Genomic DNA, 25,232 nt, shown 5'->3' with positions numbered 1-25,232 from the left:
TGATCCATTGTGTGGACCTTTTCTTTTATATTTGTGTGTACAGATGTATAGTAGCAGCAACAATAAAACTGGAATGGCTTAACTGACTGATGACAAATGTATAAAACAAGAAGAAAATGAAGAGTCACTTACTCATGGGGGAGGGGAGTAGAGTGGAAAAGGGCTTTAGAACCCTCTGACCTGGCTTGGCCATTATATCTGCAATAGGCTAGCTGTACAACCTTGTATAAGTTACTTGAAGTCTTTGAGCATCAGTTTCCTCATTAGTGGAACAGAGATAATACTACACCTAGCATACAAAAGGCACTCACTACACTATTTCCTTGCTCTCACTTTCCTCCTTCCAAGAAACAGCTTAGAAAACACTCTGGTAGTAACCAGGGGACTTCTATTACTAAAATAATGAATCAGCATAATGAACTGATGTCTATATTGTACTAGTGCATTAAGAATCAGATTTATATGAAATCTATTGAAAAAGCAAGCATAATACTAATCATGCAAAAGCGTCATATGCGATATTCACATCTGCAGACACCTGTCATGTTTCCTGATAGTCTTCTCAAAAATACTATCATAGAAATGAAAATTTAGAAGTATGACCAATAACAAAAACAGGGTTGAAAGGACAAATTGATCATTGAAGAGATAATTCTTATGTTATTAATCACAACCCACACATTGAATCTCCAAACTTATAGAACATATTTCAGGATGCTGCAAGAGCAATCCCACTACTGGGCATATACCTTGTATAACTCAAAAAGATACACATAGGCCCCAACATTCATTGCAGCACTATTTACAAAAGCCAGGACATGAAGGCAATCTAGATGTCCATTGACATAGGAATGGATAAACAGGTGGTACATATATACAATGGAATATTACTCAGCCATAAAAAGGGACAATATTGAGTCATGTGTAGTGATGTGGATGAACCTAGAGCCTATCCTACAGAGTGAAGTAAGTTAGAAATAGAAAAACAAATATAGTATAATGTATATATATGAAATCTAAAAAATGGTACTGATGAGCCTATTTGCATGGCAGGAATAGAGACCCAGATGCAGAGAACGGACTTGTGAACACAGTGGAGGAAGGAGAGGGTGGGACAAATTGACAGGGTAGCACTGACATATATACACTGCTGCTGCTGCTGCTGCTAAGTCGCTTCGGTCGTGTCCGACTCTGTGCAACCCCATAGACAGCAGCCCACCAGGCTCCGCCGTCCCTGGGATTCTCCAGGCAAGAACACTGGAGTGGGTTGCCATTTCCTTCTCCAATGCATGAAAGTGAAAAGTGAGAGTGAAGTCACTCAGTTGTGTCCGACTCTTAGCGACCCCATGGACTGCAGCCTACCAGGCTCCTCTGTCCATGGGATTTTCCAGGCAAGAGTAGTGGAGTGGGGTGCCATTGCCTTCTCCAATATATACACTACCACCACATGTAAAACAGACAGCCAGCGGGAAGTTGCTGTACAGCACAAGGAGCTCAGCTTGGTGCTTTGTGATGACCTAGAGGGGCGGGAGAGGGGGATGGGAGGGAGGCTAAAGAGGGAGGGGCTGTGTGTATGCATATAGCTGATTCACACTGCTGTACAGCAGAAACCAACACAATGTTGTAAAGCAATTATACTCCAATAAAAAAACAAACTCAGTGGTCCCTGACATTGTTCCTAAATAATAAAAGTACAACGGAAGGTAGAGTGTGGGCATTTCTAAGAGTTTTAAGCCCTGGAACAACTTTTGAAGACATTTCTTTAATTAAGAATTTGAGGTAACTGGGATAACATACATTTAGTAGACCTTTTCTTTTGCAAAAGCGTATCTGCCTAGCAGGAGACTAATTAAATTACCTGAGATTAAGTTTTCAAAATAGTTCTGTAAGTGTCAATATAAGTACCTGTTGAACACATGAGCTGCAATTTAAAATGTAATAATACAAAAAAAAAATTTTAAAAAAATGTAATAATACATCTGGTGTATTTAGTCATGTCCAGCTCTTTGCAACCCTATGGACTGTAGCCTGCCAGGCTCTCTGTCCATGGGAGTCTCCAGGCAAGAATACTAGAGTGGGTTGTCAGTACCCTCTTCCAGGGGATCTTCCTGATCCAAGACTCAAATCCCCATCTCTTATGTCTCCTGCATTGGCTGGTGAGTTCTTTACCACTAGCGCTACCTGGGAAGCCTGATAATATATCTAACTATTGCATGCCTGAATACTGTCAGAGACGTAGCACAGAACGTGATAGCCAAGTGCTTGGATGCTGGAGGCTGACACCCCTGGATTCAAAAACCCCAGCTCCTCCATTTATTTGTTACTTTTGTGAGCCTTGGAGAGCCACATACATGATGCTCTGTTTTTATAAGAGGGCAGTTGTGAAAATTCACTGTGATTACACAAATACCACTGCAGGTTTAGGGCTTGGGCACATGGAAACACCCTGAGGAATATGATCCTCATGAAAACCCACAGATATACATTATCGCCACCATTTTAGAGATAAAGAAACTGAGGTTCAAGGAGTTTAAGGAGCTAGGCGCAGGTCATGGACTTAGGTTGAAACGGGATTATCTGACTCCACAGCATGTCCACAGCGTCTGTTTCTGAACAGTTGAATGCGGTTTTATGTGTATTATCACGTATTTTTAATGGAGTGTCATTACGGAAGAAGAGGTTAGTTTGGGCAAAATCTGCTAAATCGAATGGTTCTGAGACAATCATAATCATAAACAAGCTAGATGAATTCCCAATAAAGGTCAGAAAGAAATATAAAATTGAACAAAAGATCCCCAAGCCAGATGAAAACAACACAGAACAAAACAGAGAAGCGAGAGGTTAGGAAGTTCAAACCGACCTGCCCCAGGAACTCAAGCACCGGCCTGGGGTTGCGCCCAGACCACCCCCTATCCCCATGGCCACCGTCCTCCCAGATACTCTTGTTGGAAAGATGTATAAAGACTGCCCCTGCAGAGCTGGTCTGCTTGCTTGCTCCACCTGGGTCAGGCTGAGGAGCTAGCATGTTATTGCTGGCTGCCTGGAAAAGCCCGGGTGCCCACTGCCTCCTCCTCCCCCACAACACAAACACACAGCGGCTGAAGGCTTGGAGAAACAGTCCTCATTGCTGAAGTGGGGCGGGGAGGGGGTGGTGTGCACAATTTTTCTAGACACATGCAATGAACTTTTAGGAGCAGAATAACAAGACTTGGCTGGGTTTAGATGGGAATCCTTCCCACACCTGTGAGGCTGTGCTTATATACACACATGCCGTTAGCAAAAAGCTCATTACACATGGCACTCAAGATGTCTCATTACACATGGCACTCAAGATGTTGCTATCATACTGAAAGACCCCTTCAAGTGAACACTGAGCTGCCCCCCACGCCCTGCTCACCGCATCTAGCTTTAGGTGAAATTGGGCATCTTAGGATGGGGAAGGAAGGGAGACAGAGTGGAAGAGCCAGAGGAACTGAGGATGCAAGGTTTTCTCCTACCCTGAGTTACTTTGCAAAGTTAAAAATTACATCTACTAAAAATTGAAGGGCTTTGGAAATCAGTGAAAAATTAAGGTATAGTTAAAATCCTCTTTCTCCCCCTCTGTTAAAAGAAATTTCAGCAGTTCTGCCTCAACCATCAAAATATCCTTCATTTTTCAGCTTTCGGGGCTTTTTTTTTTTTTCCAGACTGGAGCATGTAGAGGAGAGAGTGGGAGGGCCAGAGGATGGGGGTTGGGAGCAGAGCTTTAACAAAGAATCACTTTAACAGAAACTACTGAGTAATTGCTCTGCCCTGGGCCAAGAATAACATCAGCTCGATGTTGGCAATTAGAATCAGGTCAGTCGGGCCTCACAGCCGGTGCAGCCCTCCTTGCAGACCCCAGCAGGGAGGGCTACTCATGCTGATGTCACCAGGAGTCACCGCTGCCCAAGAAGGTCCCCCTGCTCAGCTGACAGAGAAGTGTTTTTTTTTTTAATCCTTCTCCTTCAAGGGCAGGAAGCCAGCCTGAGAAGGAAGTGGGAAGCAGTGAGGGAAACAAGAGAGAAGACACACTGGGATACATCAACACGTAGATTCATCCAACCACCCCTAGATGGCCGAGATCCTGCAACTTCCTCAACCATCCCGGAACCCACTTTAAATGAATGACTATATCTAAAGCACATGGAATAGTGCTCGGACCACCATATGTGCTTATTAAGTGTTGGCCATTCTTACTAAAACAAAGAGGGAGGAATCTGTGCCGTTAACTTATCTCTCGTCCCTCATAAAACTGGAATCCTGAGAGCAGTGGTGGCTGGGCAAAATGTACACTGATATGAGGAATGAACGGGAAGTTTTCAAGTTTGGAAAACTTATTCATAAGGAAGCTGTGGTAGATGAAGTGAAAAAGATGGAAACAAAGTTCCTATTAAAAAAAAAAGACTGCCTGAAGTTTTATAAGGGCAACACTAAGTTTAACAAAACCAGCCTCCCTTCCAAAAGACAGGACAAATAATGAAAAGGAGATACTTCTAATCTCTTTCTCTCTAGCTCAGTGGTTCTCAGAAGAAAAGTCTTAGCATCATCTGGGAACTTAGAAATGGAAATTATTGAGACCCATCCCAAACCTACTGAATCAGAATTGGGGTCAGAGAAGCAATCGATGTTTTAACAGACCCTTCAAGGGGTTCTGGTGCTCAAACCCAAAGGTTTGCAAACCAGGGCTTGCAGGCCAAATCCAGCCTGCCATGTTTTTCGTTTTTTAAATAATTTTATTTATTTATTTATTCTATTTTTGGTTGTGCTAGGTCTTTGTTGCTGCACACGAGCTACCCCCTAGTTGCGGTGTGCAGGCTTATTGTGGTGGCTTCTCTTGCTGTGGAGCAGGGCTCTAGAGCGTGTGGGCTCAGCATTTGGGGGTCCTGGGCTCTAGAGCGTGTGGGCTCAGCAGTTGGGGCTCCTGGGTTCTAGAGCACAGGCTCAGTAGTTATGGTGCACGGGCTCAGTTAGTTTTGCATCATGTGGCATCTTCCCGGTCAGAGATGGAACCCATGTCTCCTGCACTGGCAGATGGAGTCTTTACCACTGAGCTACCAGGGAAGCCCCTTGCCATCTGCTTTTGTAAAGAAAGTTTTATTGGAAAACAGCCATACTCATTCATTTACATGGTCTATGGCTATTTTCCTTGGCAGAGCTGAGTAGTTACCACAGATCCTATGTACAGCTTGCAAGGCCTGAAATATTTACTTTATGGCCATTTACAGGAAAAGCTTGCTGACCTCTGCTCTGATTTAGAACCGTGTTTTTATAAACTGCTCATAGTCTCAATTTTATCTTATTTTGTTTATCATGTTCTCCATCAAATGACTGGATCATACCTATTTCCTTGTACCTCTGGCCCTGGAAGCCTCTGCCAATGGCTCCAGGTGACTTTCCTCTCCCAGGTCCATATTACAGGACCAGTCTTTTGTATGAGTGATTCAGTAACACGGCAATTTCTAGACTTATGATTGAAATGCTAGACAGAGATGAGGAGCAAACCTTACACTGCATGAACTGTTGCTGCTGCTGCTACCGCTGCTAAGTCGCTTTAGTTGTGTCCGACTCTGTGCGACCCCATAGACAGCAGCCCACCAGGCTCCTCCGTCCCTGGGATTCTCCAGGCAAGAGTACCGGAGTGGGTTGCCATTTCCTTCTCCAATGCATGAAAGTGAAAAGTGAAGTCGCTCAGTCGTGTCCGACTCTTCGCAACCCCATGGACTGCAGCCTACCTGGCTCCTCCGTCCATGGGATTTTCCAGGCAAGAGTACTGGAGTGGGGTGCCATCGCCTTCTGCGGCATGAATGGTTAGAGATGCCCAATTCCAAACTCATATCCTGAATCAGTTTTCCTTCCTGAAAGCTTCAACAAGTTAAGTGCAAAAAGGATGGAGAACTTCCTTTGAATGCAATGCAAGAAAGGCTGCATGATTTTTCCAACAGTATTTTTAGGAGATCACTATGAAAGATACTGTCCATGTATAACAGTAGACTAGAATACACTATAGTATGTGTGTGTATTAGTCGCTCAGTTGTGACTAACTCTTTGAGACACCATGGACTGTAGCCCGCCAGGCTGCTGTGTCCATGGAATTCTCCAGGCCAGAATACTGGAGTGGGTTGCCATTCCCTTCTCCAGGGGATCTTCCCTACCCAGGGATCAAACCAGGGTCTCCTGCACTGGAGGCAGATTCTTTACTGTCTGAGCCACCAAGGAAGCCCCACAATACAGTATAAGGTCCCTTCTAATGTCCTATTCCATAAACATATTTCTCTTTAGAATGAATACTAGGTAAATCAGATTTCAATTCTATCCACTGCTCTCAAACAGGCAATTAACCAAACTGTTACTTATATCAATGGCTATCTACACTTTAGCAACTTGAATCCAAAGCATAAGAAGTTCATCAGAGAAATCATCTCTATCTACAGGGGTTAACCCAAGGACAGACATATAGGGCACACCAAGAAGGCAAACCATGTTTCAGGCAATCATTTGGTTGTAATTTATAAAGGTCAGGTCTCAAGTGTAATCACAGTTCAGTTCAGTTCAGTTCAGTCGCTCAGTTGTGTCCGACTCTTTGCAAACCCATGAATCGCAGCACGCCAGGCCTCCCTGTCCATCACCAACTCCCGGAGTTTACCCAAACCCATGTCCATCGAGTCGGTGATGTCATCCAACCATCTCATCCTCTGTCGTCCCCTTCTCCTCCTGCCCCCAATCCTTCCCAGCATTAGGGTCTTTTCCAGTGAATCAACTCTTCGCATGAGGTGGCCAAAGTATTGGAGTTTCAGCTTCAACATCAGTCCTTCCAATGAACACCCAGGACTGATCTCCTTCAGGATGGACTGGTTGGATCTCCTTGCAGTCCAAGGGACTCTCAAGAGTCTTCTCCAACACCACAGTTCAAAAGCATCAATTCTGCGGCACTCAGCTTTCTTCATCATCCAACTCTCACATCCATACATGACCACTGGAAAAACCATAGCCTTGACAAGGTGAGCTAAAAGCAGAGGCTTAAAAATCTAATAGGGCTTTGCTCTTTCTGTGGAGTATTTCTAAAAATCCTCTGAAATAAAGTGCTCTAAGTTACTAAATATTCTTCATGTTAGAACATTTAATAACTTATTTGCTATTTTAGTAGTTATAAACTTCAAGTTAATAGAATATAGTTTCTTTCACTCTCTCCCACAGTCCCAAACTTCACCCCTACTCATTTTTACCTAAATCAACTGTGGATTAGAAGAACAGGGGGAAAAAATAAGATGATATTATAAACATATATAAAATTATGATAAATGATGTTCTGTTCCCTCTCCAGGAGACACGAGATTAACTCCCTTCTTGGGAGTTCTGACTTCTCCCTAAAACAGGTATTCTGACAGATTCTAAAAAACATATTTTCCATATACTTCATAGTTCAGTGAAACTAGGTCAGTATAATCCTCAGTGGAAAAAAAAAATCCACACAAGAATAGCAGTACTCTGAGTTTTCAAAGGAATGTGAGTTGCTGGAAGCTAATCAAAAGAATGAGAAGGACTTAGAAATGAAGCAGTTTCTAAAAGTGAAAATCAGCAAAACTGTCTTTTTCCTCAAAACTTTCAGTGCTCTGCAATCATCTCTTTTTTTTTTTAATCATCCACCATTTCAGGGTATGGGAGCATTAAAAGGGACCAACTGTCTAGATTCGTCAGAGCCACAGATTCTACTCAAATAAGGGAAATACGGCTACATATATTTCCACTATCCAGCATCTGATTAAGTTGGCATTCTTAAGTAATCTGAACTGCGTGGGGTTCAGAAGTTTAAAAAGTTTTAAGAAATTTACACAGATTAAAAAAAAAAAAAGCTAAGATATACTGTGGGGAAAAATAAAAAATAAAAATGGAGTTGTTGCTAAGAGCATTCTCTAAAATGAAGCCAGGAGGCCACTGAGGAAGTATGGCTTCTGCACATCTCAGCAGGAACGGAATTTGAACCTTGACTGCTTCTTGTCTTAACACAGGCATCCAGAACATCTGCCCAGTGTTCCAGAAACTCAAGATGCTTAGGGGACCCTTATCCTCTAAGATAACTTGTGAAAGTCTATTTATTTATTGGTCCCTTACCCTAAAATGACTCATAACCACCTATCCTTTAAGGACAAACATTTCCTTCCGTGTGTCAGGGTTGCACAGAACAACTCTAATGCTGTGGCTTTGGCCTTGAGCCCCTGACTCTTTCTCTTCCCGGGAATAATCTTTTGGTATTACCCAAATCTGTCTCCTGAACTGGAATTCTTAAGACCTTGAATAAAGCTCTAGGGAATACCCTGGGGGGGTCCAGTGATTGAGACTCCCTGCTTTCACTGCCATCTCTGATCAGGGAACTAAGATCCCCAACAAGCCAGGCAGTGCAGCCAAAATAAAAAAAAAAGTTCAAAAACTGGCCTAAATGTCTCTGCTATCCCAGATATTATTTTTATTTATTAATTTTGGCTGTAGTGGGTCTTCGTTGCATCACACAGGCTTCTTTTGTTGTGGTGACTAGGCTTGTTAGTTGTGGCACAGGGCTCTCTAGTTGTGGTGTGCAGGCTTAGTTGCTCCACAGGAGGTAGGATCTTAGTTCCCTGACCAGGGATCAAATCCACATCCCCGACAATGGAAAGTGGATTTTTCACCGCTGAACCACTAGAGAAATCCTCCACAAAGACTGTTTAAATAAAGAAATTTCTACATGACAGAGGGTAGTGGGATGATGCTGTATTCCAGCTTTACAGATAAGAAGTCAGAATTTTTCTCCAGTAAAAAAAGACTTCACAAATGCCCGCACTTATGATTTCTTGATTACAAAGAATTAACATAATATACAGGCTTCCCTGGTGGCTCAGACAGTAAAGAATCCACTTGCAATGCGGGAGACCTGGGTTCGATTCCTGGGTTGCGAAGATCGCCTGGAGGAAGGCATGGCAACCTGCTCCAGTATTCTTGCCTGGAGAATTCCCATGGACAGAGGAGCCTGGTGGGCTACAGTCCAGCAAAGAGCTGGACACAACTGAGTGACTAAACACAATATAATATACAGATTATACTACCAGAGATAAAGATTTTCAAGTGATGAATGACACACACACAAAAAAATTCCCAAGGACCTGGGTGGTAGTTGAAAAGACAATAAAGATAGAGAGCATAATGATAATTGCTTTATTAGAAGAAAAAAAAAACCTTTGGGAATGTTACCTTTGAGTGAATACTAATTTTGCACAAATTAATGCACACTACATACTACATTTTTATAAGAGCAAATGACAAGAGATTAAGCCAATATATTTCTTCACACAAATATCAGGGAAGCTCACAGAACCAGTACGGATTCATTCAAGCAGAACATGAAAAACGTGGTGAAGAAAAGGGAAAGTGAAAAGAAAAGCGAAAGTCACTCAGTTGTGTCCAACTCTTTGCAACCCCATGGACTATACAGTCCTTGGAATTCTCCAGGCCAGAATACTAGAGTGGGTAGCTATTCTCTTATCCAGTGGATCTTCCTGACCCACGGATTGAACCAGGGTCTCCCGCACTGCAGGCAGATTCTTTACCAGCTGAGCCACAAGGGAAGCCCATGATACCAGGGAAAAATATGGTAACTGATTCTAATGATAATCCCAAATCATCAAGAAAAATTTAAGTCATCATGACCTGATTTTTTTTTTTTGTGAAGTCATCCTTTCTCTGTAATTGGGGCAACACTGATACATTAGTGCAATATACTTATATAATTTCCTTACAGATATGCTCAGAAGTTTGTAATTTTATAGATAGTGAGTAAGGAATCAATATTTCAGTAGCATGTAAGTTCCGCTGCAACTAGAACTTTTGTGTCTCTTGTCACATCTTTGTGTACAAACTGTTAAACCAGAAGACCAACAACCTAACAAGACCATTTCCTGTAACAACTTGAGTGTTATTCATTTCTTGAAAATCTTGACAGGCCATGAAGGATTAATGTGTGCTTTTATAGACCAAAAAATTATTTTAAAACGCTGGCTTTTAGGTATCTGGGAATTAGATCCTTTGGGAAATCATTGAATAAGATCAGGCAAACAGAAAGGGTAAATATTACAAAAGAGATTTTTGTGCTGAAACTCTGAAATCAAAGAAAGGATGTTAAAACTGGTTCCGCATCACGTTTCGACAAAGCCAATGGATGGCTTCAGAACATTACTTTCCTGTTTGTAGATTTCCCCATGAACCAACCATTCAAGCCATGGTGGCACTGGTAAACTTTTGAGAGACTTTTCCACACTTCTCATGAAGTGAGAAATTTTTTTTTTTTTAACCAACAGAAGGAAGACACTAGCGCATGGAAAAGCCTTGTTTTGAATCACCTGGTGCCGAGCTCGGCTCTGGTCCAGAAGCTGCCGGGACTGAAGCTTTTGCTGTTCCAGCTGTTGCAGGGCGAAATGGAGCTGGTAGCTGCCTGCTGTGGGGTGGTACTTGTGCTGGGGGACCACCCCTGTAGCCTTGCTATATGCGTTGTTCTCCACCTCTCCCTCCCAGGCAAAGCCACCTGTCTGGAGGCTCCTGAAGAGAAAAGAAAGCAGATTTCTTAGAGTGGTTGTGTGAACAATGAAGGCAAGGAGAGAAGCACCTCTGTTATTTTTCCTTGATAGAACTGAATGTAGTCTGGGATTACAAATCTGACTTGCCTACTAAACCGCAGCCCCATGAAGACAAAGGCGGGCTGCTCTGCTTTCCATTCTATTAGCAGCGCTTGTCCTAAGCCTTGGCACGGACTGTTAAATAATTAAAATAGCCACTTTCACTCCCCTGTAAGGAAATGGCAATCCACTCCAGTACTCTTGCCTGGAAAATTCCATGGACAGAGGAGCCTTGTAGACTACAGTCCGTGGGGTCACAAAGAGTTGGACACGACTGAGCGACTTCACTTCTAATGGCCAAAAGGACCCCCCAAGCGGAGCCTTGAGAGCTTCAAACACAGGAGGGCAAGTTACTTTAAGGTGACAACAGAAGCACAATCACCCTAACAGCAACATCAAAAGCATACGGGTGAATGATACAAGATTCTTGGTTTTCCTTAGCCACCTATCGTGACATATCTGCTTATATCTTATATTATGGGACAGCATAACTGGTGTGAGAAGATACATTTTTTTCTTATTCTGAATTCATCTCATCTGGGTTCCTGGCCACGTTGACATTTAGCTTGCGCACATTTAAGACATTATTGCTAGCTGAAATAAGCCAGCCAGAAAAGGACAAATATTGCACGATCTATCATACAATAATCAAATTCATGTAGACAGAAAGTTGAATAGTGGTTGTCTGGGGCTGGGGAGACAGGGACGAGGAAGATATTGTTTAACCCGTATTGTGTTTTAGCTTGGGACGATGACAAAGCTTTGCAGGTGGATGGCAGTGATGGTTGCACAACGTTGTGAAAAAGTGAAAAGTGTGAAAGTGTTAGTCGCTCAGTCGTGTCTGACTCTGCTACCCCATGGATTGTGGCCTGCCAGTCTCCTCTCTCCATGGTATTCTTCAGGCCAGAATACTGGAGTGGGTTGCCATTTCCTTCTCCAGGGGATCTTCTTGATTCAGGGATCGGAACTGGGTCTCCTGCATTGCAGGTGGACTCTTTACCACCTGAGCCACCAGGGAAGCACAACACTGCAAATGTACTAAATGCCATTGAACTGTACACTTAAAAGTAGCAAATTTTATTATATGTATTATTTGACCACAGTTTTTTTTTTTTTTTAAGGTCTCCATTTATTTTTACAACAGTCTTATTTGTAAATCCTTCCATCTCCTTAACACTTTTGGCTATTCAACTCTGAACCTTCTTTAACTACCTGGTATTTTTTTTTTTCTTTTCCTTTTCGAATTATAGTGACCAGAAAATTGTACACAGAAGAAACATGAAGAGCCTCATGGTGAACTACCTTATCCCAAAGCCTTGGTGAATGGGGCTTAGAGAAATAAAACAGTGCCTAATTCAAGAAACCTATTCATAGTGATTTAAATCATCATGTTATTCTTTCCTTTGTAAATATCCTTTGGTGTTAATGGTCATTTCAGTGGCAAAGATGCAACAACACTGGGGTGAGTTGACGCAGACCTTCCCGAGTCCTGACCTACCAGCTGCCCGGTTATTAACAGTCTGGGTCCTGGTGACCCCACCAGAGCTCTGGGCGGGGGGGGGGGGGCGGGCGGAGCAAAGTGTGTTGTCTGCTGAGGCCAGAAGCCCACACTCCTCTCTTGCCAGGGATCTCCTCTCGCACAGCGTGGTCATTCCGGTCTCTGCTTTGGTTTCCCTACCTCTCTCAAAGACATTCCAGACACCTTGTTAAGGGAAAGTCTGTGTAGTGTATTATGAAGTCCATGGATGAAAGGCTTTCTACTTGCATAATCTCAGCTCTGATATGTCCCATCCCTTGCACACCTCCTCCCACAGTTTGGCTCCCACAGTGCAGTTGCACAATTACGCACTTTCGGCTAATCTTCCTGGAGAACAGCACCAGAAAGCTCAGAGCTTACTTATTGGCTTTCTTTTTTTTCTTAGTGTGACATTTAATCTTTCTGATTCCTCCTGAATTGACTCAAGGTGCGAGTTGCTAGACACGATCTTTCCCAAGGGGCTTCTGGAGATGTGGAGAAATGTGGAGCCCAATGATCGCATGTAAATAAAAACGCAAGTGTGTGGATAAAATGTTAATGTTATTCACAAAGCAAAGTGTTGAGTGTCAGTCAAATAGGAGTTCCAGAGTTCAGAAGGGAGGGGCCAGAGGAAACGACCATCTCTCTTCTCCTTAGTGAGGGAAGAGCAAAGCTTACTAAAGAAGATACAACAAATAGCGCAGGGCATTGAGGGAGCTCTGAGTGGAAGGGAGGGCAATGGAGCAAGGCATCCAGGTACAATGAAGAGCAGGAGTGAGCCGATCCAGTGAGCACAGGGCAAGAGACAGATGATACTGCAGGAACTGCCTGCTGAACAGCCCTGAGACCTCCATGCCAACTAAGGCAGCAATTGGAATCTAGAGTGAAATGATCTTTTATGATAATTGGACCAAAGATCAGACAATTTATCAATTGTGATTCTGCTTCCATTCCTGGTCTGCTGGTTACAGAAGGTTCTAGCCACAAGAAGCAGTCCAGACTCAGGGATTCAATACTAAAGAGTTTATATAACAATGTAGCTTGTATTTCGGGATTCATCTTATGGGCTAGCTAAATTGGTTTTATTTTCTAAAAACTGTTTTAGGGTCTTCTCTGGTGGTCCAGTGGCTAAGATTCTGTGCTCCCAAAGTAGGAGCCCAGGGTTCAACCCCTGCTCAGGGAACTAGATTCCCCATGTCACAACTAAGAGTTGGCATGCCACAATGAAGATTCTATATGTCACAATGAAGATCGAAGATTCTGCATGCTGCAACTAAGACCTGGTGCAGCCAGATAAATAAACAGATAAATAAAATATTTTTTGAAAATCGGTAACAGCTGGTTATGCCTGGAACCAGTGCTGTTACAATTATAAAAACCGCTTTAATAACAAATATTCCTAGCAGGCATTGACTTTAATGTCTTCTTGTAACCAGAGAGTCTTATTTGGAGATGACCAGGGACAGAGTCTCAGGTGTATGGACATGAAGCGAGGGTCTGTTGATGTATAAGGGGCAGGACAGTAGGTAAGAGAAGATCAAATGAGGGCCTTTGGATGAGAGAAGCCTTATCCATCCGACTGCACACACCGGACAAGCTGCAACAAGATTAACTTTTAAAGTGAAGGCTGTTTTTAATCTCATCAATAACAAAAGCACAGTCTTCAACTCACGAAAAGAAGTTTCTGCAGTAAGTAGAGGTTTTTAGCAAAGAGGAAGGAATTTTTACAGTGCAACACTGGGTACGTGCATGAGTGCTCAGCGGTGTAAGGCTGTGTGGTAAGGGCCATGAGAAACCTGCTTGCTTTGAATTCCAGTGGGTGTTACTCAGACCGCAATGTCTCACAGTTAAAGCACAAGACTTCAGGGTTTCCAATATGCAAGTGTTGTCATCACTGACATGGAGGATGCCAGCTACACTGTCACTTGGGTTTGCCCCAAGTGAGATTATATATCTACGTAGTGCTTTCCATGGCAGCTACAAGTTTCTCAAATACATTTCCTACTTCCACCAAAACTGTGAGATTCCGTCTCTATAAAGTTCAGTTTTTATGTTATTCTTTGCTCAATACCAAAATATAATACATACATCCCCTATAAATAACTTCCTTATACTTTTGTATTATTTATAGAGTAGTATAGACAGAGTTAAAAGAGTTAGCTGTGAGAATGCTCTGTTGAACATTCGATTCGAATTCAGAGATTCAAAGTGAACTATGCTGTATTTTGCCCTGACTATCTATGTAGCTCACAGCCAACAATACAGCAAATTTCTCTAAACCATGCCTTCTTTTATCAGCCTATTCATTTAGAAGGCTGTCTTTCTTACCTTTTTAACACACTGCAGCACTGCAGGACTAAATGTTTCTCACCATCACTGCCCTTCCTGCAACATGTCCCACCCCTCCAACTTCTGGCTAAAAGCGCTGTATCTTTCCCTTTGGTTTGATATCTATTCCATCAAATGGATGTTGGTTGTCAGGAACTCAGAGGAAACTGATAAAATACACATGTCTTTAGCAGAGCAAAATCTCCTGAGCAGGCTGTTGCCCTCTTCACAAAGATATGTCTTCAGTGTCACCATTTCCCAAGAATAATGGGATGTCTCAAAAGAGTGTAGGGTAGGGATGAAATGGAGGAGCTCGACAGTTTGTACAGAGTGTGATTCCGCAGTCCATTGCCCCAGTTTCTTCCACCCAATCCAAGCAAAAGCTGAGCAACCATGTACAAGGATGCCTCTGCCCTCTTGAGAGTGTTGGCAAGTGTGCTTTCATCTGTCCTGATAATGGGGGTGTGGGATTACTGACATTTAATAGGTAGAGGTCAAGAGTGCTAAATGCCCAAAAATACCAGGAAGAGTCAGCCCTGTGCTGGGAAACTATGCCACTGACGCTTCTAATGAGAAACAATGTTAAGACTGAAAGAGGTGCTTTTTGGAAAGAATCTTACTATTTCTTCACAAGAAAGAGTATCTACCCACTTCCATGACACTATACCCACTACAGACAGTAGAATATCTATCTATGGAATGTACAGATATTCAAGGACAGCAGAGGCTCCATTCTCTTTGCCTATAAATTTTCAATCTCAAACAAAGTAGTCGTGACACACAGTTAGTGCTGGAAAGGTGCTGTAAATGCCCAAAATCCTACAAATGATGGAAGGGCTCCCACAAGCTGTCCAAAGCAGTGCTGGCCAGGGACATCCCTGGTGGTCCAGTGACTAAGACTCTGCACTCCCAAGCTGGGGACCCAGGTTCAATCCCTGATCAGGGAAATAGATCCCACATGCTGCAACTAAGAGTTCACATGCTCCAACTAAAGATCCTATGTGTCACACCAAGACTGGTGCAGCCAAACAAATAAATATATTAAAACGAATAATCAGAAAACAAAGCGGTGCTGGACAGAATAAGGATGCTACATGATCAGAGAGGCATTACATACAGTGGTGGGGAACCGCCTTGGCTATGGGAGTTATTTTCAAGGGCAAAATTGGTATGATTCTGCATGGAATGTTGTGTGTCCCATTCCTGATCCTTCCCAGGGCAGTTGGGGTTGGGTCATATTCACAAAGACCAAATGGATAAGAAGAAAATAGACAGGCTACACTACTCTGGCTTTTATTACATCCAACTTCTCTATGCTTTATTATTCTTAAACTTTCATCTGCAAAATGAGGATATGATAATAGTACCTATTAACATTTCATAGGGTTATCATGCAGATTAAAGAGCCAACACAAGTGAAAGTATAGGCACACAGGAAGAGTTCCAAAAATATATCACCACTACGACTACTACCATTATAATTATTCTTCTCCTTCCTAAACAATTCCATTTCTCTGCTGCCCTATAGTTCTTTGAGGTATTATAGTATATAGAAACATAAATTTGATCATTTTCCACCAGAGGATTCTGTGTTACAAAGTTAGCACAATCTAGTCATGAGTATTCATTGTGAGGTCAAAAGTGCTCCTAGTTATTAATACTAAAAAGGAAAGCCTTGATGTATAGTGTATCCAAAGGGTTATTATAATTGTATTGCAGTTCCTTATGTTGAGGACTGAGACAAGTTATCTGGGGAGGGATGGATCCATCTCTTCAGTCCAGTAAATAGCGAAAGTGGGAGACTTGCCTGGTGGTCCAGTGGCTAGGACTGCATGCTCCTGATGCAGAGGGCCTGGGTTCGATCCCTCATCAGGGAACTGGATCCCACATGCTGCAAAACTAAAACCCGGTGCAGCCAATAAATAAACAAAAATATTAAAAAAAAAAAATAGTGAAGGGGGCACCTATATAATCTACCCTTTTAAGCAGTGAGTTTTTTGCTCAAACCAACTTTCCGATCCTACATTAAAGCCAATCATCTCAGAGACTGAACGTGTGATCTATAAGCAGCCATCAGTCTACCTCCTTCTACTCTTCACTGGTGATCTCAAACAGAGGACTTTCTGTTTATACTGCCTGTTTCTGCCCTAACATTCTCCCCAGTTTTCCAACATGGTTTCCATCCATGTAAATACAATGGCTTCCTTTTTCCATTCTAGATGGTGGTCAAGGGAGAGCACGAGTGAACTGGAGAGGCCTCTGGGGCTCCTTAAAACTCATGATCCCAAAGGGGAGTCCTACCTTCCACTTTCAGAAATAACGAAATAGCTCTCTATTTTATTATAGCTCCTGCATTCAGCATCTTGGATATAACCTCTCCTGTAAATAAACAAAGGTAAAAATACCAAAAACATTTAAAAGTTTCAGATGGACTTCTGCTTCTGAGCAAGTAGAAAGTTTTAAGAGATTGTCACTTATACCTTAACAAAAATAATAAGCTGAATACACTGCTAAATTATACTTATTTCAAACCCAACAAAATGCTGAGGATCAGTAAATCTAAATGGATATAACCACAGGAAGTGACAAGCTCTTCAATTTTAGCCAGGATGGTCCCTGGGAGGAGGAGGAATGGAAAGTGGCAAAGATGGGGCCTAAGGCTCTACCAGCTCAATTTCTGACAAGCTTCTAACACCTGCATGTGGTATGTTATTTTAGAAGCCCTAGTCACGGAATGAGTCTGTACCCACCCATTAACTCTTTCATCAATTTCATGGGGACACAGAAGGCTTGTGTGTGTGTGTGTGTGTGTGTGTGTGTGTGTGTGTGTGTGTACAGAAGGCTTGGGGTGTGTGTGTGTGTGTGTGTGTGCGCGCACGCGCAAGGACTGATTAAAGTCCCTTTTAGAGAAATGATGAATATTATTCTTTGACCTTGACCAAAATTCAACAAGTAGTATAGTCTAAAAGTTAATAATGTAGAATCTGAGACCAAATCAATGAGCTTTTCATACTCTTGATCTATCTAGCATTTTGAATGGATTTTTTATCCATACAAGATTTTTGTAATATACAGCATTAATCTTTAGAAATACTGGTTCACTGAGTTATGCAGACCTTCCAAATGTAGACATATTTCATTACACAATATTAAAAAACTGTATTTGTTAGTATCACTCCAATCTCACCAAAAAAAGTCTTTAAGTATTAGGAAGGTGTCATATTCATAGTGGTCAGTATCAGTTTTTCAGAATTCTTTGCACAAAAAGATCTTACTGGTGATCCCATTCTGCCCCCCAAACCAGCCAGAGGTGAAACAAATCTAAAGTTACAACAAAGTCCAGACCCAGCTTAATTATAGTTGGCTAACCCCTTCTCCCTCTGCCTCCTTTCCATACACTGGAAACCTGAGAAAAGGATGAGCATGTTTTTTTGGGGGGTGAGGTGTAAATATTATTTACTTACACCTATGGTTTTACCTAAAATGTCCAGCATACAATTAATAATTATAAAAGGCATGCAGAAGCAAGAAAACATGACCCGTGAGAGAAAAGAGTCAGTAGAAGGACACAGAGAGGTGGTACAGATGTTGGACTTAGCAGACAGAGACTTCAAAATAACAGTTACAAATATGCAAGAGTATTGTGTAAAAGATGGGCAACACCTATAAACAGATGGAGGATTTCAATAGAGAGATGAGATCTATAAAAAAAAGAACTGAACAAGAATCCTAGAAATGAAAAAAATATAAAATCAGAGATGAGGAGTGCATTTGAAATGTTTAACAGCAGACTGGACACAGTAGAGGAGAGTATCTAATATGTACAAAATTGAAATCCCAGTAGTTGAGGATAGAGGATGGGACAGGAGAAATATTTAAAGAGATTAGGGCTGGGAATTTCCAAAACTGATGGTAGATATTAACCTACAGACCTAAGCAGTTCAAAAAACCCCCAAGCAGAATACATACAAAGAAGCCCATACCCAGGCAAATCATAGTCAAATTGCTGAAACAAATCTTAAAAGCAGCCAAGGTGGCAAGGTGCTTGGTGGTAGTAGTATTATTACATACAAGGGAACAACAATGCAAATGATTAGATGATTTATTAAAAAATGACAGCCAGAAATGTTTAGTTATCTTTAAAGTGCTGAAAGGAAAACAAAAATTATAAACTGCCAACCTAGACTTAAACATTTATACAACTTTCTCAATCAATTCAATCTATTTGATAATTATGAAACAGTATACCCAACAACTTCAGAATATGTATTCAAGTACATGTGGAACATACACCAAGACAGTCTAAATGCTGGGTCATAAAACAAATCTGAATAAAAATGAAAAGATCAAAATCACATAGAGTATACTCTAAGCAGAATGGTATTAAATTAAGAACCAATTAGCAAAAAGATATCTAGAAAATTCCCAAATATTTAGAAATTAAATAGCATACTTTAAATAACCTATGGATCAAAGAAGAAATCACAAGAGAAATTTGAAAATGTATCGAACTGAATAGTAACGAAAATACAACCAAACAAAATTTGAATTGCAGTGAAAAGAGTCCTTAGATAGAAATGTATAGTATTAAATGTATAGTATTAATATTATACTGATTTTACACATTGATGTGTAATGTAAAATCAATGTCCTAAGCTGCCACTTTAAGAAGCTAGAAAAATAAAGCAAGTTAAACACAAAGTAGAAGAATAAAAAATAAAATAGTAAGAGTAGAAGCTAATAAAGTAATTAAACAAGGAAGCCATTAGACTGAGGTGGCATTAATGCGTTGGCAGTCAACGTAAGCAAACCAAACCCACACTGAAGTCAGTGCACTGACATTTGAGAAAATGTATTTAAGAACAACCAATCACAAACAGCCAAGTAGTCTTTTCCAAGTAAGGCAACCACTTAAGCTATAGCCAAATAATTTGCTTACTCTGCTTAAGAGTCTGCTCCGTTTAACAAAAAAAAAAAAAAGCTTTCCCTTTAGTCCCTGCCAGTGGAGCACTCCAAACCATTTTCAGTTTGAGTGAAAGTATGTTAGTAGCTCAGTCGTGTCTGACTCTTTGCGACCCCATGGACTGCAGCCCGCCAGGCTCCTCTGTCCATGGGGTTTTCCAGGCAAGAGTACTGGAGTGGCATGCCATGCCTTTCTCCAGGGGATCTTCCCAACCCAGAGATGAAACTGAGGTCTCCTGCATTCTAGGCATATTCTTCACCATCTGAGCCACCAGGGAAGTCCATGTCAGTTTGGTGCTGCCCAATTAAATTCCATGTTTGTTCAAATGAACTCTTTGAAAGTTTATTAATAATGTACTTCAGTTAATCTTTTAATACAATGAAACAGAAAATGGGCAAATAGGAAATACCAACAAAATCAAAAGTTGCCTATATGAAAAGAATTGAAAATTGATATTCAAGCAAACTAATCATAAGGGAAAAATACATACATTATTAATATCAGGAATGAAGAAGGGGAACATCATAGGGAGAATACAGATATCAAAAGTATAAGGTGATATTATGAACAACTCTGTCAAATATTCAACAACTTAAGATAAACTGAAAAAATCCTTGGAAAGAAATCCTTCTTGAAAGGCACATGATGAGAGAAAATCTAAATATATAAATTTGACTTATAGTCAAAAACCTTCTTAACAAAGAAAACTTCAAGTCCAGATGGTTTCAATGAATTCTATCAAACATTTAAAGAAGAAATAATTTCAATCTTTCACAAAAGCTTTCAGTGAAGACAAGGGAAAACTTTCCAACACATTTTATGATGTTAACCTCTCTCTGATATTAAAAAAAAAACTTGATAAAAACATTAAAATTACAGACCTATACGCCTGATGAACACACACACACAAAGTTTTAATAAAACATTAGCAATAATCAATCTATCTGTCTCATATATAGGATATATATTATGACCAAGTGGTATTTACCACAAGAGTGATTTAAGGTTAAAAAAAAAAATCAATCACATAATTTACCACATTAAGAAAATAAAGAAGAAAAATCTTATGAGAATGTGAAAATTCACTGGACAAAATTTATTTATTAAGAAAATAAAGAAGAAAAATCACACGAGAAGATGTCAAAATGCACTGGACAAAATTTATTCATGTCCATTCATGACAGAAACTCTCAATAAACTAGGAACAGAAAGAAAATTGCTCAATCTAATAAAGGATATTTATGAAAAACCTATGGCTAACATGAGACTTACTGGTGAAGCACTGAGAATTTTTTCTCCAAGATTAGGAATAAAGGACAAACATTTGTTCTCATCACTTCTATACAAAATTAGTAATATAAGACCCAGTCAGTGTCATAAGAAAAAATAAAAATGCCATTATTTACAGATATGTTTGCTTACACAGAAAACTCTACAACTTTTATAAAAACACTGCACTGGAAGAACTAATAAATGGAGCAAAGCTGCAGAAATTAAGGTCCATTAACAAAATACAATCATATTTTTATATGCTAGTCATACACAATTGAAATTTCAGTGTAATTATTAATTCAAAATGAAACTTAAAAAAGCAATATAATTTACAATATCATAAAAACATACCAAACATCTCAAAATAAAGATACTGGAAAATGTATAAGGTTTATACATTGATTTTATGAACATTAATGAGAAATCTTACACAAAACCTAAGTAAATATATAGATATCCCACATTCTTGACTGACCAGAAGATTCAACATTGCTAATATATTTATTCTGGATTACAGACATTGGTTTTTCTCAGTTCACAATTTCCATCTAGAAATTTGTCTTGAAATTTTCTATCTTTTATTCATTAAAGCCTATTTTTCTTTATACCCTTGTTCATAGTTACAATGGCCACTTTAAAATCTTTGTCTGTTAATTCCATCATTGGAGGCTTCTAAGGATTGGGGTTGCAAAGAGCTGGACACAACTGAGAATGCACGCACACAAAGAAAAGGGAATCACTTAAGACCAGGATTGATTCATGAAAAAATAAGTCATGCTAGAGTAACCTCAACATTCAAGAAACTAAGATCATGGCATCTGATCCTATTATTACAAGGTGAAGAGATGGGGAAACAATGCAAACAGTGACAGACTTTATTTTCTTGGGCTCCAAAATCACTGCAGATGGTGACTGCAGCCGTGAAATAAAAAGATGCTTGCTCCTTCGAAGAAAAGCTATGACCAATCGAGACAGCATATTAAGAAGCAGAGACATTACTTTGCCGACAAAGGTCTGTCTAGTCAAAGCTATGGTTTTTCCATGTATGGATGTGAGAGTTGGACTATAAAGAAACCTGAGCACAGAAGAATTGATGCTTTTGAACTGTGGAGAAGACTCTTGAGAGTCCCTTGGACTGCAAAGAGATAAACCAGTCAAGCCTGAAGAAAATCAATCCTGAATATTCATTGGAAGGACTGATGCTGAAGCTGAAGTTCCAATACTTTGGCTACCTGATATGAAGAGCTGACTCAGAAAAGACCCTGATGTTAGGAAAGACTGAAGGCAGCAGGAGAAGAGGACGACAGGATGAGATTGTTGGATGGCATCACCGACTCAAAGCATGTGAGTTTAAGAAAGCCCTTGAAGATGGTCGAGGACAGCGAAGCCTGGCACGCTGCAGTCCAGGAGGTGGCAAAGAGTCGGACACATCTGAGTGACTAACACTTTCTTTTCACTTTCCAGGGAAGATGAGGAAGTGGAGGGAAGTCCGGAATGGCAGGACTATGAAATAGGTGGCTCTTCCGGAGAGGTTCAGAGCATTGGAGGAACAGCACTGGGCAGTGACTCAAGGGGAGCTAGCCGACATGACACTGACAGTGAGGACAAGTCCATTAGCCCACGAAGAATCAAATAAACTGGCAAGAAGTTCCGAAGAAGTGAGAGACACATAAGCAGAGTGACAGTAATGATGGTAAACGGCTGAAAGGCAGAAAAAGTCGTGGGCTCTGGGAGCTTGCACCGGAAGATAGATTATGAAATTAAAAGTTATATATAGTCAAGAGGTCAGTGATAATTAAGTTTAGCACTAAAATGGCATAGTGTAGTCGCCAAGAAAAAGTCTGCTTACAAAAGGCTTCCACTGAATGACTGAGAGCTTACTTTCATTAGTGAAAGAATAAAAGTCGAATTGCATGTAGATAGCAGTTTAATAAATACTACAGAAACTGTCTAGTAAGTCTTAAGGCTTGTTGTTAGTAACTGCTGACTGGGAAAAGTATCAGCTGGCCACATGAAATCTGTGCCTCAAATAACTTAAGTGGAATGAATTAGAGATTTTATATTCACGGTGACAGGTGCCTTACTTAGAGAATTTTTGTTTTGGAAAATCATTTTAAAAGATCTCTAAAAATGCAAGTGCTGAAGGCTAAAAATTTATTTTTTTACCTTTGAGTTTTCTCCCTGAGATAAGACTAAACATTTTTTTTTTCCTCTTTTGAATCTATGGAGTTATATTGAGATGGTTCTTTTGCAGAAAGAGCTGAAGTACAATAAAGGCAGTATGAGAGGTACAGAAAAGCTCAGAAATTGTCTGGAAGAACTATGTGAACTTTTGATGACCTATATGCTAGGTCAAAAAGCACAGAACTATATGAAATTATAAATGCAGGCTGATCTTCCTGCTTGAGAACAGGATGAAAAGCTTAAAAACCTTTAAATATTTTGTTTATTTGAGAGGATGAAAGGCTCTTGGGAAAGGATTAAAGAAATAATCCAAGAAAGAAGGCAAGAAGAAATAAAAGGCTTTGGATGCTGGAAAGGAATCAAAAACCAATGCAACAGCTGGGTGGATGACAGAATTCTAGAGGAAGAGCAGAGTCCCTGTACCCCCTGATCCGCCCCACAGGTTCTCAAGTGGACGACCTTCAGGACAGGCACAGCACAGCTTGCTGAGGAAGAGCTGGGCTCCTGAACAAGACTGCGAGGTTCAAATCCTGGCGTTACCACTTGAAGCAACATGCTCAACATCTCTCTGTGCCTTGGTTTCCTGGGCTGTGAAATGGGAGTAAATCTCAATCCCATCTCTCACAAGGCTGGTTCAAGAATTAAATGTAATAATCTGTCTAAAAGCATTGCACAAATGTCTGGCACACACAACAAATAAATGCTCAATAAATGTGAGCTGCTGTTATTAACATTCTTCCTGTGGAAAATCAACCCGAACCTTTGCGAAAACAAGCAACCAGGACACTAAGGTGTGAGCGATTCTATTATTTCTCAGAAGGAAGAGGAGCAAAGAACTATTTGTGATTTCCTTATTGAGTACTCTGTCCACGTGGCTTAACCTGGGTGATAAACGGGGGAGTCAACCTAGTGGATCTGAAAAAAGAGGACTCGGGAGTCACTCAGTGTGTGAGCTGGGTCTCCCCAGCTACAGCCAGCCACTGCATGGCAGCCCCCACTGAAGTCGCTTCCTCATGATGGAGACCTTGCTGCTCCAAACCAAGCCAGTGGGAGAATGTTCTAACCACAGGCAGGGTGCCGCCCCTGTGGGGAAGTGGGTGTTTACTAATAATGCTGTTATGGGAGGACAGCTGTTCCAACACTGACGAAAGATGGAGATTATCAGCACTCTCCTTCCCTCCCTCCACTTCTGTTAATAAAAGCCTAAGTTATCAGCACTGGCTATATATAGTGCCTTTCGCAAAAGCATTTTTTTTTTTAAGGAGCAAAAGCAATATATTCACAAATGTCATAAACCTGAAAAACACAAAAAGAAAAGCAAAAAACAAAAGTCACCTATCTGCACTCCAACAACCAAGGATGGCTACTATAAACATTCTGTCAACATTCTGATATACATAATTCCTCTGTATTTCCCCACACAGAGTGATTCTGTAGTATCTGCTTCATAATCTGCTCTTTCAATCTGGCAATAGGTTGTGAAAAACTTCCCACATGATAGTTTTGGTTTTGACAGTTCTTATTCAATGGTTAACTTTTTTTACACTTAAAGTCAATTTAAACCCTTAAGCCTTCTTCTGAATTTCTGAAACCATGTTTACAGCTTTATGTTTTTTCTTATTAAATTCCATGAATTAAACTCATCATTCTAACCTGTTTAAATCATTGTGAATTCTGATTTTCATACAAGGTACCCAGTATCCCACTGTACTTCATGTCATCTGGAAGTAAGTTTAGTATGTCTTCTAGATATATAAGTGCCTAGTAGGCACCTAAATAAATATGAATGGACAAATTAATTCATTGATTAATAATGGTGGCCTAGTGAGCCAATCACAGAGACTTGGATCTCTGTCCTCAGAGACTTGGTTCTCAAACTAATTTGCTGTTTGGGTATAGCTGCTTATTTAGTTACCAGCGATTCCTAATGATAGTATTATCATGTTCACATTTCTCTTTTGTGTTCACAAGATTTCATTATGTCTTATTGAAACCCAGTTACGGTAATTCTTTTTTTTTTTTTTGTCTCCCAATCTTCTCTTTCTAAAGTAATTCCATCATGAAGGAAAATAAGGTTAGTCTAGCATGACTTATTTTTTTCATGAATCAATGCTAGACTTAAGTGATTCCCTTTTCCTTCTTTTCATGCGTGTGTGCTCAGTTTTGTCAGACTCTTTGCGATCCCGTGGACTATAGCCTGCCACGCTCCTCTGTCCATGGAATTGTCCAGGCAAGAATACTGGAGAGGGCTGTCACTTCCTCCTCCAGGGGATCTTCCCAACCCAAGGATCGAACCTGATCCTCCTGCATT

The 25,232-nt window shown here is 40.7% G+C and overlaps 1 protein-coding gene across 50 annotated transcripts in view; it reads right to left on the bottom strand.

Annotated features, from left to right (window-relative positions):
- The window catches only part of TTLL5 (tubulin tyrosine ligase like 5), a 317,966-nt gene that overhangs the window by 91,660 nt on the left and 201,074 nt on the right, over positions 1 to 25,232 (bottom strand). For 45 of the 50 annotated variants that reach the window (XM_081509290.1, XM_081509306.1, XM_081509291.1 and 42 more), the window contains one exon: positions 10,386 to 10,581. The exons of the other annotated variants lie outside the window; for them this stretch is intronic. In XM_081509290.1, the coding sequence (XP_081365416.1) occupies positions 10,386 to 10,581 (196 nt within the window). The remainder of the gene's footprint in view (positions 1 to 10,385; positions 10,582 to 25,232) is intronic. 50 annotated transcript variants of the gene reach the window in all.

Source organism: Giraffa tippelskirchi, chromosome 7 (assembly GCF_054371585.1).
Source record: "Giraffa tippelskirchi isolate mGirTip1 chromosome 7, T2T-mGirTip1v1.2.pri, whole genome shotgun sequence".
Taxonomy (NCBI): domain Eukaryota; kingdom Metazoa; phylum Chordata; class Mammalia; order Artiodactyla; family Giraffidae; genus Giraffa; species Giraffa tippelskirchi.
The sequence above is the reverse complement of the archived record's forward strand: the minus strand, read 5'-3'. Positions and strand labels throughout refer to the sequence as shown.